This window comes from Diadema antillarum, unplaced genomic scaffold (genome assembly GCF_040938485.1).
Source record: "Diadema antillarum isolate AM-2024a unplaced genomic scaffold, OU_Dant_1.0 scf00000126, whole genome shotgun sequence".
In the NCBI taxonomy this organism is placed as follows: domain Eukaryota; kingdom Metazoa; phylum Echinodermata; class Echinoidea; order Diadematoida; family Diadematidae; genus Diadema; species Diadema antillarum.
The window spans coordinates 15,860-43,067 of record NW_027271015.1 but is presented as its reverse complement, the minus strand read 5'-3'; the positions used below and the strand labels follow the sequence as shown (position 1 = coordinate 43,067).

Sequence of the window (27,208 nt, the reverse complement as noted above, 5' to 3'; positions counted from 1 at the left end):
AATCCTTGTGGGATTCATTTAAGAGATCTATTGATGTGTGATTTTTTTTTTCCAGAATGGTCTCATATTCAAGTAGTGTGCAGTTTAATGTTTCCAGGTAAGCATGCCTGTACGGTGACGGGGCCATCCCCTTTAAGCACCTCATGAAGTAGAGCGAATAGGGTAGATGTTACCAGGGAAGAATAGATTCGCTAAGTTTTTGTCACTTTATTCTAAGATTTGATATCACTGCCTTGTTGCCTCCACACCCTCATTTCCGTTCTTATCAAAGTCTGTCATCAGCCATCAGTATGTCGCAAAATACTTGAATGCGACTGTTGTATAATATGTGACCCTGCATGCATCACAAAACAAACAAAAAGTCACCAGGCATGGATTTTTAGTTAAGGACAGATTCTGAAAGAGCAAACTCTAAGCTTTAAAATGATGTATAGCTCAATTGAAATAGTCTTTCCTAACCTATCTGAATATTGGAAAGAAAACACGCACTCTGGAAAAGTGTGAACCGAGAAAAGAGGCTGTGAAGTATAGGGTTTAAACAATCTGTCTTTCAAGCACTTAAGGTGTGATTTCACGGAGCACACGAACGATTTGCGAAGGGTGCGAATGACAAAATCCAACATTCGGAAAAGATTTTCTCCGAACGTGTTCCGACAATGAAGCCGAAAACTACTCTTGCGCAATTTGTGCGAAGTTTCCACGACGTATGTGACGAATGTTGCGTGTATCATTGCTAAAGTACAGCATGTTACGTACATGAAGAACACGCGACGGAAATGCGACCAACGAAACATTTTCAATAATAATGGGAGAAAAAGTACCCAAGGAGTGGTGGAAGCTGTCTTGAGTTGAATCTTTTTTCTTTCCTCTATTTCTTTTGACTTTTTCTCTCATTTCTTTATCGTGTGCTTTCCTACATTTTTTCCCCTAGGACCTATCTCCACTAGTAAAACATTTCTTTTTTTGCAATTCCTCCAACACATAATCTCTAAGTTCTCGAAAGTGTCTTTAAAGCCTCGTCATAGGCGCAAGACCTTCGCAAGACACTCGCGATATTCGCAAAATGTTCGTGAAACCCCAAACAGACTCCGAAACTTTGGAGAATGTCTCGCGTATGTTACGCGAAATCTGCGAAGTTTTTCCGATCATTTTACGACGTAATCGCAAACTGTTCGCGTACCTTTTGAGACATTCTCGCGAACGTTTAGCGCACGTTTGGGGGATGTATGACTTATACGTTTTCTGCACATAAAAATCGTAGCGTACATCTAAACATCAAAGAATTATTAACAACTATAGTAACAAAAGAAATTAAAGACTAGCAAAGAGAAAGAAATGTTTGATATACAAAAAAAATCGCAGAATACTCTTAAATTAATCTTAAGTATGTAAAATTTCATTTGAACCATAGAGATTATCTGTCGGAGGAACTGAAAAAAAATCAAATGCTTTACTAGTGGAGATAGGTATTAGGAAAAAGAATGTAGGCAAGCACACGATAGAGAAATGAGAGAAGACGAAAGGAGAAATAGAGGGAAAAATCAACTCAAGACAGCTTCTACCTCTCCTTGGGTACATTTTCTCCCATGATTATTGGAAATTTTTCGTTGTTCGCATTTCCGTCGTGTGTTCTTCGTGTACGTAACATGCTGTACTTAAGCAATGATACACACGACATTCGCACATACGTCGCGGAAACTTCGCACAAATTGCGCAAGAATAGTTTTCAGCTTCATTGTCGGAAAACATTCGGAGAAAAACTTTTCCGAATGCTGGATTTTGTCATTCGCGTCCTTCGCAAATCGTTCGCGTGCTCCGTGAAATCCCACCCTTAGTTTGGCGATCTTTTGCAGACTAAAATACGAATGCTGAATTTTGCCGTTCGCGTCGTTCGCAAATCGTTCGCGTGCTCTGTGAAATCACACCTTTAATTATTACAAACCGTTGGGGCAACAACGTTGAAGGGATTATTAAATCAAGTCGAAATTAGACATGCTTTATTAACACATCCCGCCCATTATCAATTCCAACTTTCAAAGCAGTAGCCTTATCCATTCAAAAATTATCAGCCTTGAAAGTGAAGAGTGTGCAAAGGGTTATCAAGAAATGAAATGGGGCCTATATGGGGCCTATAAGACATACCTGATCACACTACTTTACAGAAAAAGAGTTGTAGAAAAAAAACTGCTGAAAATGCACTATCCCATTCATTTCATGATCCTAAACTTATAAATAATGTAAACAAAGGGTAGTTCATTCAGAAAATATGAAAAAAAAAATCAATATTTACTTAGTTGAACCGTTTCACCATTTTTGAGTCCTCACGTAAAATCAAGGGGTGCGACTTTTTGTTCGTTTTGTGATGCAGGGTCACATATTACACGTTAACGGTAATTCAGCCTTTTGTGGGACTACTGTGTAAATGTGCTTATCCTCCAATAATATCTTTTGTCTGAGGATAATCCTTTATCTAAAATTTCAGAAAAAACAGTATCACTGAAAGTCTTTCTGAAGGGGGAGGGTTATGCTAGGAGCTATTTAGGACGTTGTTTAAAAAGGAATGATTCGTGTGTTATCATTCCCTATTGAAGGGACCAGGAATTACAAGAAATCGTGTTCCTCTGTTTCTACCAAAGGAGAGAATAAAATTGTATTTGGTTGACAAATGAGTAAAGAAAATAGAAGTTCTTCAGCATTCAAGAGATCAAATTCAGGCCTCAGAATTTGCCACCTCTTCAACGATATCACTGCATGCCTGTCACAGAACCATGATATTTTGGATAATAATTGACCCACCTGGTAGAGTGTGGGCAAAGCACCTCTAAAGCAATACATTCGAAGTTAAATCCAAAGTTTTGTCCACAACATTACGTTGCACCCAATTGATATTCAAGTTTACGGACGACCAAATAGTCTAAATCTTGTCAACACACTTATGCATCTGGTGCAAAGGCGGCGTTGTTATGCACGTTGTTCGGCATACCTAAAAAAGGAGAAAATTTCGACAGGGAGAGAAACAAGCCTTTTAAATATAGTAGACGCATTTACTATTTCATTGGCTTAAAAACAGTCTGAGTGAATATTGATAAGAGGAAATTGTGGGAAAAACATAATGATAATTTTCAATTGAATAGCATAACTTTTTTTCCACCCTTGATCCTGTTTGAGGGCTGTCATCCTTTGCAAATAAAAAAAAAGCCCCAAACCAAGCCAAACTGTACATAATGCTCCCCAGTTATCAATGCATATAAAGGCAAAAGCAAATTACACTCAGCACAAAAAGAAAGAAAAGAAAGTAAACACTTTTTCGAGGTCATGTTTGTCATCGAAGATTTCTATGAAAATCAACGTATTATATACCATATTAAAGGTTATTTAATTGGCTCTGAAGTTAATAGGGTAATTGAGAAGAGAAATTTACACATGGGGGAGCACATTCGTGTTTGTCTTCCAAGGCACAATATTGAAAATTGCAAAAATTGACATGTTCTATTTCATTTGCAAATGCCCTTCACGATAACATTGACAACAAAAGATCAGTTTAACATAATGCGAGACATGAATGAAATAGGAAACTAAGGTTTTGTTCTCTTTATATCTTTATAACCTCTAGAAAAACAAAATGGGGAACTAAAGGGGAAAAAATAAGAATTTTCTGTCAAGTCACACTTCAAATGACATAGCTTAAAGCTTAAAGCTTAAAGATGATCAAATGAGCAGAATTTCTTCAATTATGTCTTTTCATCTAGTGATTTAAACATCCATGTTACAATTTCAAGAGCAAAACATTATTTACAATTTCCTAAATAGAGAAAAAAACTTGCGTTTTTACCATTTTTGTTAATTATTACATCTTCCCTTATTTCATTGGAATTTTCATATGACGTAAAATACTTTATTTTCCTCCATTATTTGTAGCCCTCATTGATATTTTGGGCTTTAAAGATATCACAGAGATCAAAGGTATATATTTGCAACTTAATTCATGTTTCTTCTTGTGTGAAATTTGTTGTTTGTTCTTATTGTTCTATGGAAGAGCACATACGCAAGAATGACAACTTGTTCAGTTTGGCATTTTTTTTTTCTTTTGTGCCCTGGAAGGGAAATACAATGTTGTTTACTCATGCGTAAAGTTTCCCCTTTTGTTGACCTACCAGGTTGATAGCCAATCAAATGTGACCCGCTACAACAAAAGGATCCTAAAGTCGCTGACGGCTGAACCGAGAAAATCGAGTTTGAAGTCACGCCATCAAAATTGGTCAAAACAATCGGATTTCTGTTATGGACATAATTTTCTAGTTTAATGTTTTGTCTATCATCTGCCGAAATTTCTAGGCTAAATAATCAATAGAAAGGCAAAAAATTAGCGTTTTTCTGGGACATTACTTTCCGACTTTCAACCTAACAGAAACGTGTCCGAAGATTTGTATTTAGCGATGCAACTAGACCCCGCCCCTAGCAACGAGGGAGTGATCTTATTGGTCAGTGCGTGGCATTCTGGTTACCGATTGGTCGTGCGTAGACCGCTGGCGCTAAGCTTGAATGAACATTGCGGAGGTCGCTAGGAGCATACCTTCTATTGTCAAGCGGTGAAAACTGTCTCGCTTCCCCTTGTTCATGTTAGCGTCGGAAGGAAAACTTTCAAGGCATTTTTCTCGATACTCTGATTTCCTCATTCACTTGACATGCGCTAATAAAATCGTCGATATCTCCGTAACCGAGTACTTTTATGAAATGTGTTATATATGACATCGAAGTAGAAGAGTAAGGAAATAATGTCATGTCAATTTCAGAAAATTATCCTCCCCCGACTTTCGGATCCTTTTGTTGTAGCGTGTCACAAGTTACCTTCACTATGGTATAAAGTTAATTAGCTTTCAGCCAAATATTCCATGAGAAATCTTAACTTGAAAAAGCGTTTACTTTCTTTTTTTTTGCCGAGTGTATAAACTTGTTCTTAAACCAATGTTAAAGCAAATGTCTTGGGTAAAAGGGAGCACTTGCACAAAGTAGGCATGCTTTTTCAAATGGGAGAATAAAATAATACAATTATTTTCAACAACAAAACATATTTTGCGACTTGAATGTAAAGATATACTCAGTTATTGTAAAGTCGGATTAAGCATTGTCACATTGGCCTGATCGGCAACAATTTCGTGGTATTTACCGGTATAATTACGAGGTATACAACTCACCGTACGAAGATACGCGAACCTTGTTGTTATCCTGTCGATCGTCACCTTCATTGGACCAACAGAAGCAGCAACCGAATGACGAGAGGAGGACTGGCAGAAAGACAAGACTATGGAGAATCCCAAAGAGCATCACCAGGAGCATCACCTTGAAGAAGGCGACAAATATGTAGCTGGTTGACCAGTTTAGGGCGATTATTGCGATGATTGTAGAAATGGCTCCTTGCAGGATGGGCATACCGAGAGAGTAGAGCGCCATCACGGCATGCTGAGATGCCATCGAGAGCCTATCTCTGTTTTTGCCGTCGTACTCTTCGGGACCAGAGAGAAAGGAGTACGTGATGTGGGCGGAGAAATCGACGCTGAATCCTATGCAGAGAATGAGGTTGATCATAGAGATACTATCCAGACGAACGTCCCACAGGGACATGTAGCCAACGATACCAACCTCAATGGACGCGATGCACAGGGCTACCACCACGGAGCAGATTAGATTGGGGATGAGAAAGAAAGCGACGACGAACATGGCGGCGATGGCTATAGAGAGATTTTGGATTGTGACAGGTCGGATCCTGGCATACTGCTCGTAAACGATGAAGAAGGGTGAAAACGCGGTTAAAGTTATGCTGGCTTCACTTGCCTTGTCTCGAACTTCACTCATCATCTGCACTTGCTGGTTTGTGGTGACCAAGCCATCTCCCATGAGTATGAATCGGGATGACTCTATCACAGTGTCGTTGGAACCTTCCTCGAAAACGATGTCTTGTGAGTATCTTGAGAAAGAGGGGTTAACGAGGAATCGGTTAACAAGTAGGCGAGAGAACTCATCTGGGTCTGATCTTGTACTTGCCGAAACATTTGCTGCATCCAGGAATTTCAGGAAGTCCCGAAGCCAAAATTCTGTGTACTCAGAGGAATGAATGTATTTGCTGCTTTCGAAATCTTCCACGATAGCCTCCAAATCTTGCTGGACTTCGGCGTCACTGTAATTAAGGCTTTTCTGGATGACAACAGAAACATAAGGCCCATAAGTCGAAAAATGATCAGACTGATGCTCGAAGAAATCGTAAGCTGGTGACCCGGAACGTGCCAGTAGCTTCAACTCCAAACCCTCGGAAACATTCAAGCATCCATAGATTGCACCACCCAGATAGGCGCAGAAAGCAAGCATGGTGAGGAACTTTACTCCGGGTTTCATCAGGAATGGTCCGTAGTATTCTTTGAAAAACGTCATAAGACCGGTTTCACAGTTTCCGATCGTCTTTTCACGGCGTTGTTCTTCCGACAGACCACCTGCGCAAAAGAACTTGTATGCCGTTGAGGGCGCTTCATCTGGCGATTTTACTTTCATCAAAGTCCAAACGTGACGATTCGCCGCCTCCCTTCGACCAGTGAGTGCCATGCAGGCTCCGAAGAAAGTAATCTGGAAGATATAGTCGAAGATGACTGCGACGCCGGTATACAGACAAAATACGCGGACCGCTGGTAGTGGGTTAATCGACCCTATACCGAAGGCGAGGGCGTCGGTAATGCTGGTGATGGTGATGGAGACTGCCGCCTCGGAGAAGGCCTTCCCCATCCGTTCCTCAACACTGTCACACGGACTGGTCTTCCGCCAAGCAGCAAGCATGATGAACATGTCATCAATCCCGATTCCTAGATGAGATGAGGTTTAAGATGAACTCATGAGTAAAACAAACAAAACAGAAAATGTTATCCTTTGATTGCTTTCCAGATTAAGTTCCTTGACTCTTTATGTGCCGTGGTGTAACCCCTCTGTGTGCCATGTTATTCTGAGACAGCAACGCAGTCATGCTTTGGGGAAACATTCTGTTTTTTCAAATCCCTGTAAGTTCAATAGATTTTCGTGAATTTGGATATGTAATGAGCAAAGTTGTGAAGAAAATGTCAAGCTTTCCTGTGATGTAAATCTTGTAACAAATCTATCATCGTTTTTCTTTTAAATGACCAGTGGCTGCATTACTGTAAAGGCACTGGAGGCATGACAGAAAACAGTGCCTGGAACTTAAATTTTGTTAGCAAACTCAGTTGGGAACACTACTTTATAGCCAATCACTACATATAATGCGAGCTACATGTGACAGGAATGGAATCAAGAGAAACGCTTCACTGTACTGTGGCATTTGGCTATTTATCGATCGGTTTTGTCGGCTTTGTGCGTTTGAGCAGAATATGCGAAGTTGGCACGTCATCGCCTAAGTCGGGCATGCGAACATGGCACATGATAATTATAAAGAGTTGATATTCTATTCTATAGGTACTGCAAGAGTTTGCCATCGTCTGTTTCTTTCAGGCTGACGACGTATGGCAGCTATCTGTAAAACAAGTTTGTTCGTTACCAAATTGTGACAGTCGTTTTATTGTGTGGACTGGCTACTTTGCTGAGTTTTTGCTTTGCTTTCTGTTCTAACCAAGACAGGGAAAAACACAATTCTTAAGTCGGAGTTTGTTGATTTCGTTTGAGAGGTTGACACTTGTTTGTTTTTTATTGTTCCATATTCCACATTTCAACAAATACATAAAACATAAACATCACAATACAAAAGCCTGGATGAATTGTCACGTACAGCTTATAAGACAATAAAACATGTGAAATATGAGGAATCTACATAGAAGCATTGCTTGTAGGGTGATATTGTATTCAACAAATTGTATTTGTATTCAACAAATTATTGTATTCAACAACAATAAATTGTATTCAACAAATTATTGATCGTAAAACGTATTTTGAAATGTAATTCATTACTATGTGCACACAAGAAAGAACACCAAGTTCATATCGTGAACCCAGCCTCAAAGTTTTGTTTTGTTTTGTTTTTGTTTTTTGAGATAACACCACCCCAAACAAAAAGTTGTATATCTACTAAGTCAATTGGTCCTAAGTGAAAAATGTAGTTCTGAAAGGGTTCACCGGTCACTGCACACTGTATACTTAACACTTACCAATGATTAGGAATGGCATTGAGGACGTCACTATGTTGAAGTTGACCCCAGCGTAGGAAAGGAGTCCCAGAGAGGACGCCACGGCAAGACACGCGGAGATTGTTCCCATGAAGCCAAGAAAAGGTTTGCTGAACACCCAGTCAAACATCACACATGATGTGATGGCGAAAGTGAAGAGTAACGTGTACGAGATGGAGAAGAGAGGGATGACGGACTCCGTCGAAAGGCTCACTTCACTGTCCAGGGTGTGGGAATGGATGAATGAGACAGATATTGCGTCGGACTCAAAGTTGTCTACAAAGCTCTCGAATTCAGTCTCCCACTCCATACCCTCCTCCTCGAGAAGGGGTGTGGTCTGCAGAATGTAATTCAAGGCGAAAAGTCCAGCTTTCACGATTGTCTCGTTGTCTCTCAGCTCTACATCTCCGAAGGTAATTCCAAGGAAGTAACTCTCACCGTTCGACGCTTCGAAGAATGGGTAGGTCAAGTTCACGTGTTTCAGGTAACTGACGTTGCGATTGAGGATCTCAAGGACTGGGTTATCCACGCAGACACCCCGACTCATGGCGCAGAGAGACTCGTACGTGAACGGCGTTCCAGTGCTGTTGGTTATTGACACGTTCCGCAATTCACGGTCGAAGCGTAGTATCTCGGAAAACACGTCATTTACTAACACATTGTCTCCTGCTTTCGGGGCTATAATGATGTTTGCGGCGAGATCGTCCGTGCCGTTTCCGCGTGTCGCCGTGTACTCATCGTAGTCGGTGGGAAAGTCATCGTATACAACCACAGCGTCGTCACGAGCTTGGCTGTTATCCGGTGTGAAAAGAAAGATGACATCGGTGTCGACCTTCAGGAACATGATTCCTACCGACAAGGCTGCCGCAACGATGAGGGAGATAAGGATGAATACACAAGGCCATCGAGAGACAAACTTTCCGTAGTTGTAAAACAGCCGAGTCAGGCCGCGATCGATACAGTCACACTTAAACATTGTTGGAGCCTTATATTCAGCTGGCAATTCTTCAAATACTGCCAGATATGACAAACTGGATTTCCATGCGATCGACGATTTTCTTTAGAGACGAATTATTCTCCAGCTTGTCACCAGTCTGTTCCACTCGTTTTGATCAATCTGCATGATTAAATTTTGAAACAAAACCTTCTATAAACAATGTATATACTAAGAAACACATACACAATTATGTACCACATACCAACACCAACCCCACTTTTATCTATAAAGAGTTTTCTTCGAAAAGGATCTTAATGCACTTTAGTGGGTTTACCCCTATTTCGCACAATTCCCCGTTTCCCTTCAAGAAGTCCTTCTATAAAGAGTCATTACCATGAAGTACCAAAAAAAAAAAAGAATACAACGAATAACATCCTGCGTATGTCCTGAATTTAAATTTACATTATTTTGTTTCCTTTAATTAGGTTCCTCCAAAAAAAAAGTTTTATTCACACAGTTCTTTTGACAGTCGTTGTGTTTAAGCCGTTCACTCGACAGATTAATTCGAAACTGAGCTTTAGCGCCCATCCGTGTCTTCAACAGTGAGACCGTTTATTGTCAGTACCTCATCAACATTCATCGTATACGGGCCCTAGATACTGGAATGATCTCTCCCCCGAAATAACAAGCTGCTCGTCTTTATATTCCTTTAAACGCAAATTAAAAGAGTCTTTATTGAGTGCATATCTTGCAGACACTGAATGGTCGTAATGTCTTGGTATGTTATTGTCCAGTCAAACATGTTGTCAACACGCTGCAGATTCCATTTTGGGTCTTGTCATCAGGCTCTCTGAATTCATCATTAACAATCTCACATTCTACTTCGTTTCCCTCTCTTCCTCTTTCCCTCTACCTCTCTCTAACTTTATATGCAAAGCTTGACGGCAGGCACCAAATGGCTTAATAGCTGTACATGTTACTTTCTGTGTCTTACTAATCATATTCTTGCGATAGTTTTAAAGCAACAACAGTTTATAGTATATTATGTGACCCTGCACCACACACACACACAAAGGCGCCAGACATGGATTAATTAAAGCAGATTCTGAAAGAACAGACTCTAAGCTTTACAATGATGTGTAACTTAATCCAAATGGATTCTCCTAACCTTTCTAGATATTGGAAAGAAAGGACACACTCTGGAAAGTGTGAACTGAGAAAACAGGCTCTGAAGTACAGGGTCGATTCAAGCGCTTAATCTTTACCAAGTTATGCAAGCTGTGGAATGAATGGAACAAAAAAAACAACAGGATGTTGACTATCGTAGCAACAACAATGAAGGGATTATCAGATTAAGCTGAAATTAAGCATGCTTCAAAACACATTATGTAAAAGATTAATGCAAACTTTCAATATTGTAGCATCACTCTTTCCAAAGTTATCAGAGTTGAAATTGGAGAGTGTGGACAGGGTTTTTAAGAAATGAAAAGAGGGCTCTATGAGAAACACCTTATCACGCTATTCCATCAAAAAGTGTGAGAGAAAAACTGCTGAAAACTCAAGTTCCTGTTTGTTTTATAATCCCAAACTTTATCATAATGTAGAATAGATTAATTGTTCTCTTCAAAAAATATGAAAAACTCAAGATTGGTTAGGTTGACCCATTTCACCTTTTGTCAGTCCTCACACAAAATCACTGGGTGCGACTTTCTGTTCGTTTTGTGATGCACGGTCACATATACCAAAGTAGGCTTTATGATAATGATAGATCGGTCACAGTAATGGTTCGCACTAAAGTATTTTTTCTTCTTTTTTATCACATACAATTTGGCAACCTTACATCATCATTCTGGTCTTATCTTCTATCTGTTCTCCGTTTCTTTTTCACAATCACTGATTATACTCGGGGCTTACAGCCAAACAAGCTACCTTTCATGTTGGTCCCGTCATACTTCTCTTTCATCAACCCCATTTCGATTTCGATTTTGACCAGCTATCATTACACGTAATTACTGTGTTATCACTATGTATATTGTTTGTTTTCTGCACATTGTTCACAGGGGAAAAAAAACCACTTGTCTGATTTCTGTTGTAATGTTCATACATGAGAAGTATGAAAATAAAATAAATTGAATTGAATTGAATTGAATATGTATTATTAAAAAAACAACAACAACAAACACATTGCCCCACATAACAACAATCTCTGTCAGGTAAAATGCGTTGTACAAGATAGGGTTTACATGCCCTTTTCCATCATCATCACCGTTATTCTGCATTATCATCCTCACCATCATCACCATCACCATTATCATAATCATCATCATAGTTGTCATCGTCTTTGCCACGATTTCTTTGGTACAATGTAATTATATAACACAATCCTCACAGATAGTATTCTACTCAGTTTGTTGTGTGTTGATTTCTGATCGACCATGCGTGGTAGATCGCTACAGGAAATCAGGATACAAGATGAAATTTGGATATAGGCCCTTTCGCAAGAAAGTTGTTTCGTATTTATACCTTTTTGAAAGAAAACATGAATTCTACCTAAATTAACAAACTTGTATTGATGAATGAACGTCTATTTCACCTAAATCAACAATAGATAAATGCCTAGTTAGACTTAATTTATACGTTCTCCTCGGATTCTAACTTCGAAGTTTGAAAAAAAAAATATGTTTCAGGAAACGAAAAGTTTTTCGGGTGACTACAATGTTAAGTTGTTTTATTATAATTTTATCGATCTTACTATCATTTCTCTTAAATCGGTTGTTCTCTATGCCTGGCCCAGCTCTCCTATATTTTGTTTCTTTTCTGTTGCTTTTATTTTTACAGAATGATCTTTTGAACTTTGATAAAGCAGTCAAGCAGTTTTCATTCGACATAGAATGTGCAGGTTATAAAAGGTACAAGGTCTGTTTGCCGTGAGTCTGTGTTTGATTGATACACCTTCTCTTTTCAAGACATCTCGCTTTGTTGTAGAACGTTGAAGAAAATGTTGAATTCTTCTTGTTGATCTACGTACAGCCTCGATATCATAATCTGATTTTGGAATAACGTTTCAACTCGATCTTTTTTGTTTCAGTTACATGGTTACGTCACTGCATAAATTATGCTTAAAATGTGTGCAGATATCTACGTATATGTACGCCAAGTGTATAGATCTGCTGTTAGTGAGTGTCATGACTGTCATAGGGAAAGTGTTCTGGAAGAAAATGTGTGTGTGTGTGTGTGTGTGTGTGAATGTGTGTGTTTGTGTGTGTATGTGTGTTATTTTAAGAATGAATGCCAAATAGACGAAATGATCTACTGCTATCACGTGGTCAGCTAAACTAAGATCGATGACTAAAATTGCGATTTTGAATAGGAAAACCGTGTGTCAATCGATCGGTTTTAATTTTGATACATCGTTGGCTTCCAATTTGTCTATCAGATAAATAGGAAATCAATGAGTTGTGACGTGTGATCCCATTACTTCATTAATATGCAAATTAGCTGAAAGCGATACCACTGCTTTTCAGGAAAAAATATGGGCATCTAAGCACCACAACGCCCATATCATATTTCTTGTTTTGATGAAAGCAATACGTCACAATAATCCAGGGTAGCCTCTTCAGTTTCATCTCTTCTCTACCACAGGGCCCCGTCATTACTACTGCCATGGGTCAAGAGGATCATCGTTTGATAGAAAACACACACGCGCACGCGCGACCGCTTGCACGCACAAATTCTCGGTTTTATAGGATTCATTTTTTTGTTGTTGTATAATCAAACTGTATCTAATCTGTTCTACTAGTACAATGTAGTAATGACATGGTTAAAAACAGTTGAGATGTTTGGTAACCGGTTTCTCAATCTATGGGCTAAGGCTGCCAAAGATTACTTTTGTATTCACTACCACTTTGCCTCATTTCGTGCCCGCACAAATTCTCGTCAACGGTGTAGACACTCGGTTTTATAGGATTCATTTTTTTTTTGTTTAAACACAGTGTATCCAATCTTGACTACTAGTAGTAGTAATGACATGGTTAAGAACAGTTAAGATGTTTGGCAACCGCTTTCCAAATCTATGGGCTGAGGCTGCCAAAGATTACATTATTTTTTAATTAAATTCACGCACTCATTCAACTGACTTTATGTAGCACATAATAATCAATATTCGTCAATACATATCTTTTCTTTAAAAAAGATACCATTGATCACCACCCATTTACAGGGCAAGCAGTTTTCATTTTGTTCTCTTTGTCTTGTTCACAACATTGGTCCAAGAAATGATTACATGTGAGAACTATCTCATCACTTCATCAACATGCAAATTAGCTGAAAGCGATACCACCGCTTTGTAGCACAAGAAAAAAAAAAGATGGACATCTAGCACCATAACGCCCATATCATATTTCTTGTTTTGATGAAAGCAGTACGTCACAATAATCCAGGGTAGCCTCTTCAGTTTCATCACTTCTCTATCACAGGGCCCCGTCATTATTACTGCCAGGGGTCAAGAGCTCATAGTTTAAACACACACACACGCACGTGCGACCGCGTGCACGCTCAAATTCTCGTCAATGGTTTAGACACTCGGTTTTATACTATTCCATTTTTTTTTTGGTTTAAACACACAGTATCCACTCTTTACTACTGGTAGTAATGACATGGTTAAAACATTTAAGATGTTTGACAACCGTTTTCTAAATCCATGGGCTAAGGCTACCAAAGATTACTGTTGTATTAAATTCATGCACTTTGCCTCATTATCAAAATACCATTGATCACTACGCATTTACAGCGCACGCAGTTTTCATTCTTTGTCTTGTTCAAAACATTGGTCCAAGAATTGATCACATGTGAGAATTATGCACTTAAGTTCGATTCTTATAGATATAGAATGTACATGTTTCTATAATACACACATCTCAAAAAAAATATCATGTTATATTCGGCATTTTTTATATTCTCTTTCCAATGCAAAAACCTTCCATAGACATAGATAGCGCCTAGTGATTAATGTCCATTTATACAGAGTCTAACGATACCGCTCTCCGGAGCTCTAGGTATTGTATGTTGGTTCGTTCGTATTTTATTTTGCTTCTCAAATGAAATCAAATAAAAAAATGAATAGCATCAATGTGACAAATTCAAACCAAACGTAACCAAATGACAAAGGAGCAATACAAAACAAAAGTGCAGGTTATAATACATGCATTAAACATCTTTGTAAAACATTGATATTTACATATAATACAAATAACACAGTACATTTGATTAAATAAGGAAGCAGGAGACCGTCAGCATAAGCATAGCTTGACTGGGCTGATGGCCTCATGCCTCATGTATGCCCTACTTGTTCTGTTACTTACGTTTTCTATGATGACTCGTGGGATCATGCTCTCGGCGCAACGCGCCATACGCTTGTGAAGTGGTTGATAACAAAGATATGTAGGCCTATATACGTACACACATACATACATACATACATACATACACACATACATATATTACTATAATGAAGGAAATAATAGCACACCGACAAGACATCACCGGGGCTATCAGCCGAGTATTTCTGTTCGTAGTCTTGCATACTGACAATATACCCTGTACGGCGCTGCTGGTGTGATTTATCTGCTGTGGATGTTTTTATTACTAGCGCACGTCAAAATCTTCTTTGTGAAGGGTTTTTTTTTTTTTTTCCCCCTTTGAAATGCAGAAACATTCATAGATAACCATGCATGGCGCCTGGTGAATGCATGTACACTTAGATGATAGTGGCGGATGAAGCTGACGCTTCGCTCATTCGCTGTCTTGTTATTGTGTATATTTATACTTCCCCTGGTATTCCCATTTCTCTCGGTGAGAGATCGGGATGCGCACGCCGTGCCTCGGTTTATGACATGGTTAGGGAAGTAAGGAAAAAAAATACAGGCGTCCTATGCGAACCTTACACTCATATCTAGGGTACGAACTGACTGTTCCTGGTCGTGGTAGCACGTCATGTATCGTATGACATGTTGCTAATGTGATGCACCAAGAATGTATTGTATGTACATTTCGCAGTGAACGCACAGGGTCACATGGAGTTCACAGTACAACAAACTAAATCATAGCGCCCTCTACGGAACATTTTTTTTTCCGAGGCGTTAGACGGACTAAAGTACCGAGTGCAATCAGAAATATCTCTTAAAGGTACTTGAAAATTTGTGAAAGATGGTTGTCATGTTTGCTTGAAATATCTTTGAATGCATTCAAATATCTTGAAATACATTAAATCTTACATATCACATTTTCATAGGGAACCCAACTTTGAGTCGGTTAGGGCCATGTAACCTATGGGAGAAATATTCTTGAATAAGTCTTTACATCATCCTAAAATGTAAACAGTTTGAATTCAGCAATGTTTTAATTGGTTTTGTTTGCACGCGTTTCGTGAATGAAAGACGAGTCAAGGATACAATCATGACTGACATAAATTGAATATGGCAAAGATGCATTCTCTAGCAAAATAACGGGAGTTAAAGTTCTTTCGGGTATTATTGTTCTAGAAAACATGAAAATAATAAACACATACAGTTATAGTCACGAAACACCCTACTTGTAACATCGCTCGTCTGCTTCCCATTTTTGTTTTGTTTCTTGGTTTGTTTTTCTTTTTTTTTTTTGGGGGGGGGTAGTTTTGAAAAAGTTTGGGTTTAGCAATACTATTATAGGTCCCTACTCGGCATTTTAGGTTACTGCTGGATACCTGACAATAAATTTAATTGTAATCATACTTTATTTATTCATTTATCGTGTGCTTGTGTTTATTTTTTTTAGCTCAATATACAGAATATCTCAAAACACACGAATACCTTTTTTTTAATACAAGGAAAGAAAGAATGGGCTCTTGTAAAAATTATGAATTGGAACATTAGTTTCGCATCAACTGAATTTTCAGCAGAAGGTGTATTATTAATCACGTAATGAAATTCATAGTGCACCAACTCTAAGATTCTTTTAAATAGTGTTATCGGATTACCTAGACAGAGCATTGTTGTAGAACGTGGTTTATTTTGGTTATCCTTTTCTTTTCCTTTCTTTCTTGTCTACTACTAAATCTGTGAATATTTTCATTGATTATTTTTCCATGTTTGTATACAACATGCGTAAAAAAATTGTATTACTATAAATGGTAACAAGACCCCTCCTCCGTTTCGTATACAGTTACCGGGTATACGTATTCTTTAAATTATTATTGTGAATATGATACTTTTATACGGAAACAGATTCTCCGGTTTTCTAGTGAAACACGACACTGGTTTAGCTCACACCATGCTGTTGTTTGGGCTTGCAACAAGAAAAAAATGTCTTTAGAAGATGAGCTGATTAGTGAAAGTAAGCATGTGCGTACATACTATCAATGGTGAATGTTTGTTGCCTCTTTTCACAATCCATGCTCTAATAGCTAATCTATGATAAATTATGTAAGCTTAAGAGACGTGCGTTGGCATACAGCTGATGGCACGTGTAAAAGCCCTTAACGGCGCAAAGTCAAATACCTAATGATGTAACGTGATATCAATAGGGAGATAAGTCATGGGAGTTGACAGTTAGTGTGGACATTTTAATTCTAAATAACGCAAGGTGAACTGAACAGAAATTAATATTACCTGTTAGTGGAAATTGAGCAAAGAAAATAGATTCAAGTTTTCATCAATAAACATTTCAATTTGTCACATGTACAACTACTTTTGTTGTTTTTTTATTTAGATTGTGCATGTCCTCATTTATAATTAATATATACCATTTCTATAAATTTGTTATTGTTGCTGTTTCGGTGTGTATCTTTTTTAATCTCATGGACCATACTTATCATTTTTTTTTTGTTCAGAGTTCCATCATAAAGCAATGTAAATACATAACATTGTTTTAAAGTAATAGTAATGTCCCATAATTCATTGTATAAATAGCTGTATATGAAAGCTACTCCGCAATTCAACTTTTTGGTTGCCACAGTCTATCAATTGTGTTTGTGCTTGAACATATTAGATTGAACTGAATTGCAATGAACATGCAAAGGTATACTCAAGTATCGGGCAGGACACATGGAGAGACGATACATGCCAACGTCACTGTGACAAAAAAAGGGTTTTGTTTGTGTTTTTCTGATCAAATAAAACATGTCCAGACAGTTGATCTCAGAGAAAAAGAAAATGATTTCGAATAAAAGATCAAAGAATATATCTATAGACCTTGTAACAATTTTTTTTTTAACATCTTGGAAATTAAACAACTGTGAGAGCTACATATGGGAGAGTGATTTTTTGATCATTCATTACATACCCCAAAAAGAGTCCCGTCGGTTGATTTCCTCAGCAAGCATGCATAAAAATTATGCATTTTGGGTCACTTCGACCGATCTGGGATCTGACTGTTTAGCATCCATGTGCACGCTGTCGCTAGGGCTTAGCCAATGCTGTCTCTAAACGCGTGGGGCGGGAGTATATCATTGCATGGCACAGTGAATAGTGACCTAGAACATAATTATTATGGATGGACCGTTCACTTCCCTTTTATACACACTCACACACAAAATGTTAAGTATGATGGTTGACTGCTAATGAATAGAAAAAAAAGCTAGATTGTGCTCAGTGAGATAAAGTACCTTTATTATCATTAAATTTGGCGAAAGTATAAATTGAGCGATCATGTTTTTGATTCTCCGCTGTACATAATTAATTGCAAAGGGAATAGTGGCTACTGACAACACCATTGTTCCAACCAAACATATTTGACGACTGATCTGTTTCACAGACAAATATGTTGTTACAATTATGTGAGATCCTTATTTAGTCTAGCAGCCAGAAAGGGTTATCGTGCACCCCCCAAAAAAACAAACAAACAAACAAACAAACAAACAAACAAACAAACAAAATTCTACGATATGTTCGAAGATCGTCAGAACCTGTATTTTCCAAATCCGGTTGTCGAGAGCGGAAAAAAAAAGGTTGCGCGCGCGTCTTATTTGCATATTTCTAAAATGGCCGCCTCCCGTTGCTAGGAGAAGGATTATTTTTGAATAACTTTAGTTAGGAACACCAAATGACCATAAAAATGGTATCATTTTGAAGAAAATTAAATTTCCTACAAGTTGATGACCCATTTGATGGGATAAATAGTTGTCGTCATGAAATATTAAAGAAGGAATTATGTTTTTTAACATTTTTCTGAAAAATACGGAATTTGATTATAGTGTTCTTTTCCACACATTTAATATGCATTTGCAAACAACATTTGAATTTTCCTAAAATTATCCCCCAAACATAACTATTATCATGTGAAAACGGCTTTCCAATACACCAATTCCTTTCAAAGTTACATCACATTAAAGGGGATATGGTTCATTAAGTTTTACCGCAATATTTAAGGGTTATAATGTCTCCGCGCGCAATTGCATAGGTTCTGTATGCGGGGTTCGTTCTAGATCACTGCTATCTATTGATCAAATCTCGTCGAAATCGGCGAAGAAAGAAAGAGAGATTACACTTTCTATTCCTTATATGAAAGAAAAATGTTTTTTTTTTATATTCTGTGTTACAAAACTCAATCCATTAAGCTTCCAATATCAACAGTTTCTTGTCTTTTTTGATTGCTTCCAAGAACGTGGAATTAATAACAACTTATCTGATATTAAAAAGTTAAAGAAAAAATTAGACATGACACTTTTCTCTTTATTAGAAGATTGAAGCGAAAAAGAAGAAGAATCTTATGCTAAAAGTGCTAAGGAGTAACCTTTCAGAGTTTAAAATGAAACATGGCTATCTTATTTTTTCATAACAAAATGAAGGGGAGTATCTGTGTAGTTCATGTCGGCCCATACTGGGTTACATTATAAATTCTTAAGAAATGGTCCCCGAGCACCCCCCCCCCCCCCAAAGAACGTGTATTGTGCGAATCTGGTTGTCGCCAGCGGAAAAAAGAGTTGCGCGTACGTCTAATTTGCATACTTCTAAGATGGCCGCCGCCCGTTGCTAGGAGACGGATTATTTTTGAATAACTTTAGTTAAGAATATCAAATTACCATATAAATGGTACCATATTAAAGAGAATTCGATTTCCTACAAATTAATACCCCGTTTTATGTAATAAATAGTTGTCGTCATGAAATATTAAGGAGGGAATTTTTTGAGCATTTTTCCCAAGAAATACGGATTTCATTAATGTTTTTTCCATACATTTAATTTCTGTTTACAAAATAACTTTGGAATTTTCGTTAAGTTAAACCCCATAAATAAGTATTATTATGTGAAAGCGGCTATTCAATACACCAATTCCTTTAAAAGTTACACGACATTAAAGGGAAATATTCAATACGGTTATACAAAAATTTAAGGGTAATGTCGACGGCCGCACTTGCGTAATGCGTGTAATACTATAATAATTATTGCAAGTATGAGGCCCTATCACTTCTTACATCCAAATTAGTGATTAAATATCATTGAATTTTGTAGAATATGAAAGAAAATTAAATTTTCTATTCGCTATCACCTTTGATCTACTCAGCTTCACTTTTTAATAATTTACGTCTTTTTTCATCAAATAGAGTGAAGGCCTTACGAGAGGTGTAATTTCATGACGGCCAAAACGGGCTTACCTGGATAGGGGGTTCCAACATATTGATATTAATCAAACTTCTCTTCATCAACTCTTATTCTTCTGATCATCTTCATACACATACTCACACCTCCAGTATCACACACAGGCATTCATGCAGGGGAAATGAGCTCAGTGGTGAATTTAGTGAACTTATTGAATACGCCATTTATGCATTCATGGAACATCAACCTCGAATGCTTTATTTAGATGTCGAAATAAGAGATACATGTATACCGCACAAGAGAAATGATTCTCACCATGCTCTAGCATGAAATCAATTTATTCTTATATGATAAGATCGCACATACGTGTTCTCATTCTTTGGTGGTTCGCCTGGTGGGTTTTAAACATATTGCTCATACGTTTATTATTGACAAGAAACTAATAGATAGATTACAAATACCAAGGAATGGCATTGATAAAAACGAATAGTTGCAAGACAAATCCAGTCACTTTCCAATTCTGTTTTTTTTTCTAATAAAAATGATTTCATGCACTTATCTTTATTACATGGGTTGATTTAAATGCAATGCAATGTAAACATGGTTGTTAAATCCGTTAGGAGTGACTAATAATCAATATTGTACAAAAATGAGAGAGAGAGAGAGAGAGAGAGATGTTCTAGTTAAGTAGACCTTAATGCATTGATCTATAAAACATGAGGGGAATGCAAGAGGGAACATTAACCATCCATACGTGTATGTAAAAGTGGGCATGTATATACTATAACTATGTGTATATGATATATATATACATATACATATACATATACATATATATATATATATATACATATATCACGTTTATATTTATACAGGTTTGTATACGTTTGTGTTGTGTGTGTTTGTGTTCAAGGATGTATGTGTATGACTAATGTGTTAAGCATTAGATATATTCAGAGTGTAAATGTTTAACCACAACAAATACAATATTTTCATGTTTTCCACAGAAATTAGACATCTATCATAATTTAGATACATTTGCTAAAAAAGAAAGGCCATGCGAAAGTAACAAGATTAGATCCCTGTTACTGGGAATTTGAAAACGATAATGACATTGTTTCAATTCGTATTGTGTTGTTGGTTGGGCCCGTTTATCTATAATCATTACGAACCTCCGGAATAACGAACCTTTGGAAAAAATGAACCTTCGGAATAATAAACTGTGACCAATATTATTTTATTGTACAAGCTTTAACGCCGACATCTACTAATCACACTCTTTGAAAGGAAACACGCCGACAACCAATGACACAACACGAATTGAAACAATGTCATTATCGTTTTCAAATTCCCAGTAACAGGGCATTTAATCTTGTTACTTTCGCGTGGCCTTTCTTTATATGATATACAAGAAGTAAATTTGTTATTGCTTTCAGCCGGCAGCATAGCATTCGATGGCTTGTGATATCGTTAAAATTAAAACATTGAGCTCTCCATAGCTGACAATTGCAATGTAGTAGCCGGCCAAAGTTTGATTACCTTTTTTTGATACGCACTGTATAACCTGAAAAACAGACTTATTAGGTTTTTATCAATTGTACATTACAATAGCCACTCAAATAATGATGTATTGTTTGAGTTATTGTTCGTACATCACTTAATTACCAATTGCTAGTAATAGTCTTAATCTTCGTTGTAATATTAAACTAGCAATGTCGCTATGACGACTGGTATGCCTCCGCCATAATGCATGATTCTCCTAATAGGTCTATAGTACATGTGGACAATGTGTGATTACATTTTCACGAAATTGGCAAAATATTATAATGGCATGTTTGTCACAAATGTGTTGAATGTACACCTTCCTTGACCTAGGTTTAATTGGATGAATAGGAGAGCATGTATTTGGGGGTTCTAGGACTTTAACTTCACTTTGACCCTTTCATAAGTGTATGCATTGAGTAATTTTCAAGGTATGGAGAAAAAGTGCAATTGCTGTATTGAGTACAAGAATTGTTACTATTTTCATCTGGCCTTTGACCCTAAAATTCATAAGAGAATCACTGCCAGGTAGAACATGCATAAATATGTACTAAGTTTCAAGATACCATGAGCCACTTCCGAGACATGGAGGAAGAAGTAAGTTGAGCACTTTCACTTGATCTTTGACCTTTGACCTTTTTGGCAAAAAAAAAAGAATGCCAAAGAATCTCTATTTTGGGTTATACATGCATACACCAAGTTAAAAAAAGTCCTGCTGGCATGGCATAAATATGAGGGAAATAGTAAAATTTTGAAGTGTTGCCTTTGACCTTTGACCCCATGAACCCCAAATTCCCTAGATAATCACTTCCAGTCAGTACATGCATATATACTATGTTCCATGAAGATACCTTGAACAATATCCAAGATGCAGAGAAAAAAAGTAAAATTTTAACATTTTCACTTGACCTTTTTACATTTGACCTTAACCTCATGACCCCAAACTTTTACCAGTGAATTTTAATTGGGTAATACCTGTATACACCAAGTTTCAAGAAAATATCTTCAGGCATTGCAGAGATATGGTGGGAAATAGTGAAATTTTAAGCATTTGACCTCGACCTTTTGACTTTTGACCTTGAGCATGTGCATCCAAACGTTGATACGCACAATTTCACCCGCAATACACATACATGCCAAGTTTCATTAGGATACCTCAAAAGGATTTTTAGTTAGGCTGTCCACAAAATTAATTACGGACGGACAGAAGGACGGACGGAAGGACGGACAACCCGAAAACATAATGCCTCCGGCACCACTTCGTGGCGGAGGCATAAAAAAGAATCTAGATTACATAGGTTAAGTAATCTTTGAAAATATGTAAATATTGATATGTACGGTATTGAAACTGTCGTGTTGATTATCCTTTATGTTACGTTACCACTCTCGTTAAATTCACTATAGCTGGTTCCACTTTCTCGATTCGCCCGAAATCGTGGTCTTACTCGGGGACTAATCGTGCTGATCATCAGATAATCAAATTTTGATGTCAGTCAAAGACATTGTGTTGATCGTAATAATTTTTCGAACAGTTCAATAATTCTTCTACGATCAACACGATTACCACCATAGACCTCAAGATGTGATAAGCCATGATGAGATCACCACGATCACTCGTAGACTAAGAATCGATTTGTGGTAGATAGTATACATACATGTATTAGCATATCGAGACGCGCGACAATGGGAACCTAGTGAAAGTGTTTAACGTGCAGTGTCAATAATATATATATATATATATATATATATATATATATATATATACTTATATATATCATATACACTTATTCATAGCATATACATGCACACATACATATACGCATGCATGGATAATGTTCGCTCTGACATTTCCATCATGTTTCATAGATCCATGAATTAAGGTCTACTTTATATCATTTTTTTTTCTCTCTCTCATGTTTGTGTAATATTGATTATTAGTCACTCCTAACGGATTTAACAACCAATTTTACATTGTATTGTATTTAAATCAACTCATGTAATAAAGTTAAGTGCATGAGATCATTTTTATAAAAAACAAAAATAGAATTTGAAAGCAACTGGACTTGACTTGCAACTATTCGTTTTTATCAATGCCATTCCTTGGTATTTGTAATCTATCTATTAGTTTCTTCGCAATGATAAACGTATGAGCAATATGTTTAAAAAACCACCAGGCGAACCACCAAAGAATGAGATCACGTATGTGCGACCTTATCATATAAAAATAAATTGATTTTATGCTAGAGCATGGTGAGAATTATTTCGCTTGTGCGGTATACATGTATCTCTTATTTCGACATCTAAATAAAGTATTCGAGGTTGATCTTCCATGAATGCATTAATGGCGTATTCAATAAATTCACGAAATTCACCACTGAGCTCATTTCCCCTGCATGAATGCCTGTGTGTGATACTGGAGGTGTGAGTATGTGTATGAAGATGATCAGAAGAATAAGAGTTGATGAAGAGAAGTTTGATTAATATCAATATGTTGGAACCCCCTATCCAGGTATGCCCGTTTCGGCCGTCATGAAATTACACTTCTCGTAAGGCCTTCACTCTATTTGATGAAAAAAAAAAGACGTAAACTATCAAAAGTGAAGCTGAGTAGTTCATAATTGACAGCGAATAGAACATTTAATTTTCTTTCATATTCCACAAAATTTAATGATATTTAATCACTAATTTGGATGTAAGAAGTGATAGGGTCTCATACTTGCAATAATTATTATAGTATTACACGCGTTACGCAAGTGCGGCCGTCAACATCACCTTTAAATGTCTGTATAACCGTATTGAATCTTTTCCCTTTTAATGTCGTGTAACTTTTAAAGGAATTGGTGTATTGAATAGCCGCTTTCACATAATAATACTTATTTATGAGGTTTAACTTAAGGAAAATTCCAATGTTATTTGTAAGCAGGAATTAAATGTATGGGAATGGGGGTGCGCGGGGACCATTTCTGAAGAATTTATGATGTAACCCAGTATGGGCCGACATGAACTACACAGATACTTCCCTTCATTTTGCTTTGAAAAAATAAGATAGCCATGTTTCATTTTAAACTCTGAAAGGCCATTTAACAAGTTCTTTATTTCTTAGCGCTTTTAGCATAAGATTTTTTTCCACTTTAATCTTCCAATACGAGGAAACTGTCATGTCTAATTGTTTTCTTTAACTTTTTAATATTAGATAAGTTGTGATTGATTCCACGTTCTTGGAGGGAATCCAAAAAGACAAGAAACTGTTGATATGGGAAGCTTAATGGATTGAGTTTGGTAACACAGAATAGAAATTAACATTTTTATTTCATATAAGGAATAGAAAGTGTAATTTTTCTTTCTTTCTTCGCCGATTTCGATGAGATTTGATCAATAAATAGCAGTGATCTACAACAAACCCCACACACAGAACCTACGCAATTGCGGAGACATTATAACCCTTAAATATTGCTGTAAAATCTATTGAACCATATCCCCTTTAATGTCGTGTAACTTTTAAAGGAATTGGTGTATTGGAAAGCCGTTTTTACATGACAATAGCTATGTTGGGGGATAATTTTAGGAAAATTCAAATGTTATTTGTAAATGCATATTGATTGTATTTAAAAGAACATTATAACCAAATTCGTTTTTTAAAGAAAAATAAAAAAAAACCATAATTCCTACCTTAATACTTCATGACAACAACTATTTATCGCATTGAATGGGGTATCAACTTGTAGGAAATTTAATTCTCTTCAAAATGATACCATTTTTATGGTAATTTGGTATTCCTAACTAAAGTTATTCAAAAAATTCAAAAAATAATCCGTCTCCTAGCAACGGGCGGCGGCCATCTTAGAAATATGCAAATTAGACACGCGCACAAACTTTTTTTTTTTCCGCTGGCGACAACCGGATTCGGAAAATACAGGTTCTGAAGATCTTCGAACATATTGTAGAATTTTGTTTTAGGGGGGGGGGGTGCACGGGGACCCTTTCTGGCTGCTATACTATATCTATCCCTGTTATTTTTACAAAAGTCATAGTCAAGGATGAATGATTACGTGCCTATATGTGCACTGAGATAAGTTTAACTTTGCCTTTGGGTTTAACAAACATAATTCGAAAAGAAATTGTCAGAACTAGCAAGAAAATAAATAACAATGAAAATAAGGCCCGAGCTTGAAAAAAAGAAAAACAAACCCCATACTAGCCAAGCACGTGCGTTCAAATTATACCGTGTTCTATGTAACCTAACACAATTAAGTAGATCATTTCATACTTGGAAATCCGGTCTCTGTGACTGAGCTATACAACTGTATGTACCTATAGACCCCAAATTAAACTAGAAAGACTGCAAATAGCAAAATGAGATCATATCACATTCCAGTATAAAAAAAAAGGGGGGGGGGAGTAATGATTTCATTAACAATGACAATATTGTGTCAAGCGCACAATTTCCCTTTTTCAATTTTTTTTTAATATCTAACCCTTAACATATTGAATTCCACTGAGGAGAGCACCAGCATTAAGAAAAAAATGCACATGGTTTCTCGTGTTATCTAAACCACAGATTCACCTTTATAAACATAACGGACTGAGAGAATGCAAAACATACGTTTCAAAAAATCTTAGTGGAAGTTAAAAAGTATGAATTTTAAAAGTTTCAGTGCAGTCAATTTTGGATGAGCATACTTCTTTAGTTTGTGATGTCACATTTGTAGATAGAACATAAAGAAAGCATAAAGAATTATGTATATGTATATATTTTATACCTAGCTATCGCTCACATTTAAATGAAAAATCATGTTTGAGAATACGTCTGGATCAACGACTTCAGGTTTTTTTTTCTGTTTCATAATATGTGTTTTGAATCGGCTCACGGGGCTTCAGTGTCGAGTATTCATGTATGGAAACACTTGACCGCATAATTACTCTCTCTTTTTTTCCTCTCAAAATTGTGTGACATCATCATTAATGCAATTCTAATAACGTTTCATGTCGCATAGATGTGAAGGACATAAAAAATCGGGAAATTAGTAGTTGTGTCTTTAGTACTGAGGTAAATGGGAGTAAATGACATGTTTTGCGTGACGATGTGTACAGTGCAAATGCGTGCACGACAACAGAACATCATGTGGAGGCAAGAACAGCAGCATCTCCTATACGAAGTTGCTAGGCGTGACGTATCACATCATCCCAAGAGAAAGAGAATTCACTGATGAAACCATTATTTCTTGTTTCATTATATTTCACTCACGCACGCGCCCATATACACAATTACGCATGTACGTCTCTCTCGTAGCAATAAAAATCATTGCTTTTTTAGATATTTCTTGCAGATAATTACACAAAGTCATGATAATTTTTGTCCATTTACATGACATCAGGGATGATTACAAATCCCAGATTTTGCCACAGGAATACTGCCAATGATATCTCAATATGGTAGCCGCTATGCTCGCGCTCTTGCGTCTGTAAAAGAAAGAGCATCAAATGATAATAAAGATAATGAAATCTTACCTTCGGAAACACGTGTATTACAACACACCGACAAAGCGAAAAGCTGCTACTCTGCCAGCTGAGGCAAGCAACAACGAAAATGCACATTTCTTTTTATTCCGCCATCACAAAAAGCTCCATCATTCGCGTTGATATCGAGCCCACCCTTTTCTCCTCCCCCAGAAGCCTACGTCATCAAACCCGTGACTTGCCGCGTCTCGTGACGATGTCATCGATGGGGCTGCCGACCAATCAGAAGACAGCGTCCCTCACACACCACCCTACCCCAACCCTTGACCTTTTCTCTGTGCAAGATAGCAGGTGAAAAACACTGCGTTGATACCTCCCTCAGAAATGATGGTAGTTGAGATGATATGTATGCCCGGTTGCAAAATAGATTTCCGATGTCTCGCTTTGCACGTGTCATGTTGAGAGCAACATTAATTTGATTAAACATTCATCTCAGACCAATGAGAGTCCAAAGTGAATTAATAGAG

General features: G+C 37.1%; 1 protein-coding gene across 1 annotated transcript; it reads right to left on the bottom strand.

Annotated features, from left to right (window-relative positions):
• Positions 1 to 2,933: 2,933 nt before the first annotated feature.
• LOC139720298 (patched domain-containing protein 3-like) lies at positions 2,934 to 26,871 on the bottom strand. Its single transcript, XM_071631659.1, has 4 exons — positions 26,733 to 26,871; positions 8,157 to 9,291; positions 5,196 to 6,848; positions 2,934 to 2,983 (listed from the first exon to the last, which is right to left on the bottom strand). The coding sequence occupies exons 2-4, from the start codon at positions 9,148 to 9,150 to the stop codon at positions 2,934 to 2,936; spliced, it is 2,697 nt and encodes an 898-aa protein (XP_071487760.1). The 5' UTR covers positions 9,151 to 9,291; positions 26,733 to 26,871.
• Between the last annotated feature and the right edge of the window lie 337 nt (positions 26,872 to 27,208).

Bases quoted from the DNA above. Each gene is read 5' to 3' on its own strand.
- LOC139720298 (XM_071631659.1), bottom strand. From the start codon at position 9,150: ATGTTTAAGTGTGACTGTATCGATCGCGGCCTGACTCGGCTGTTTTAC. The intron at 6,849-8,156 runs GTAAGTGTTAAG...CATCTCATCTAG, and splicing joins AATGCCATTCCTAATCATTG to GAATCGGGATTGATGACATG. The intron at 2,984-5,195 runs GTGAGTTGTATA...CTCCTTTTTTAG, and splicing joins GGTTCGCGTATCTTCGTACG to GTATGCCGAACAACGTGCAT.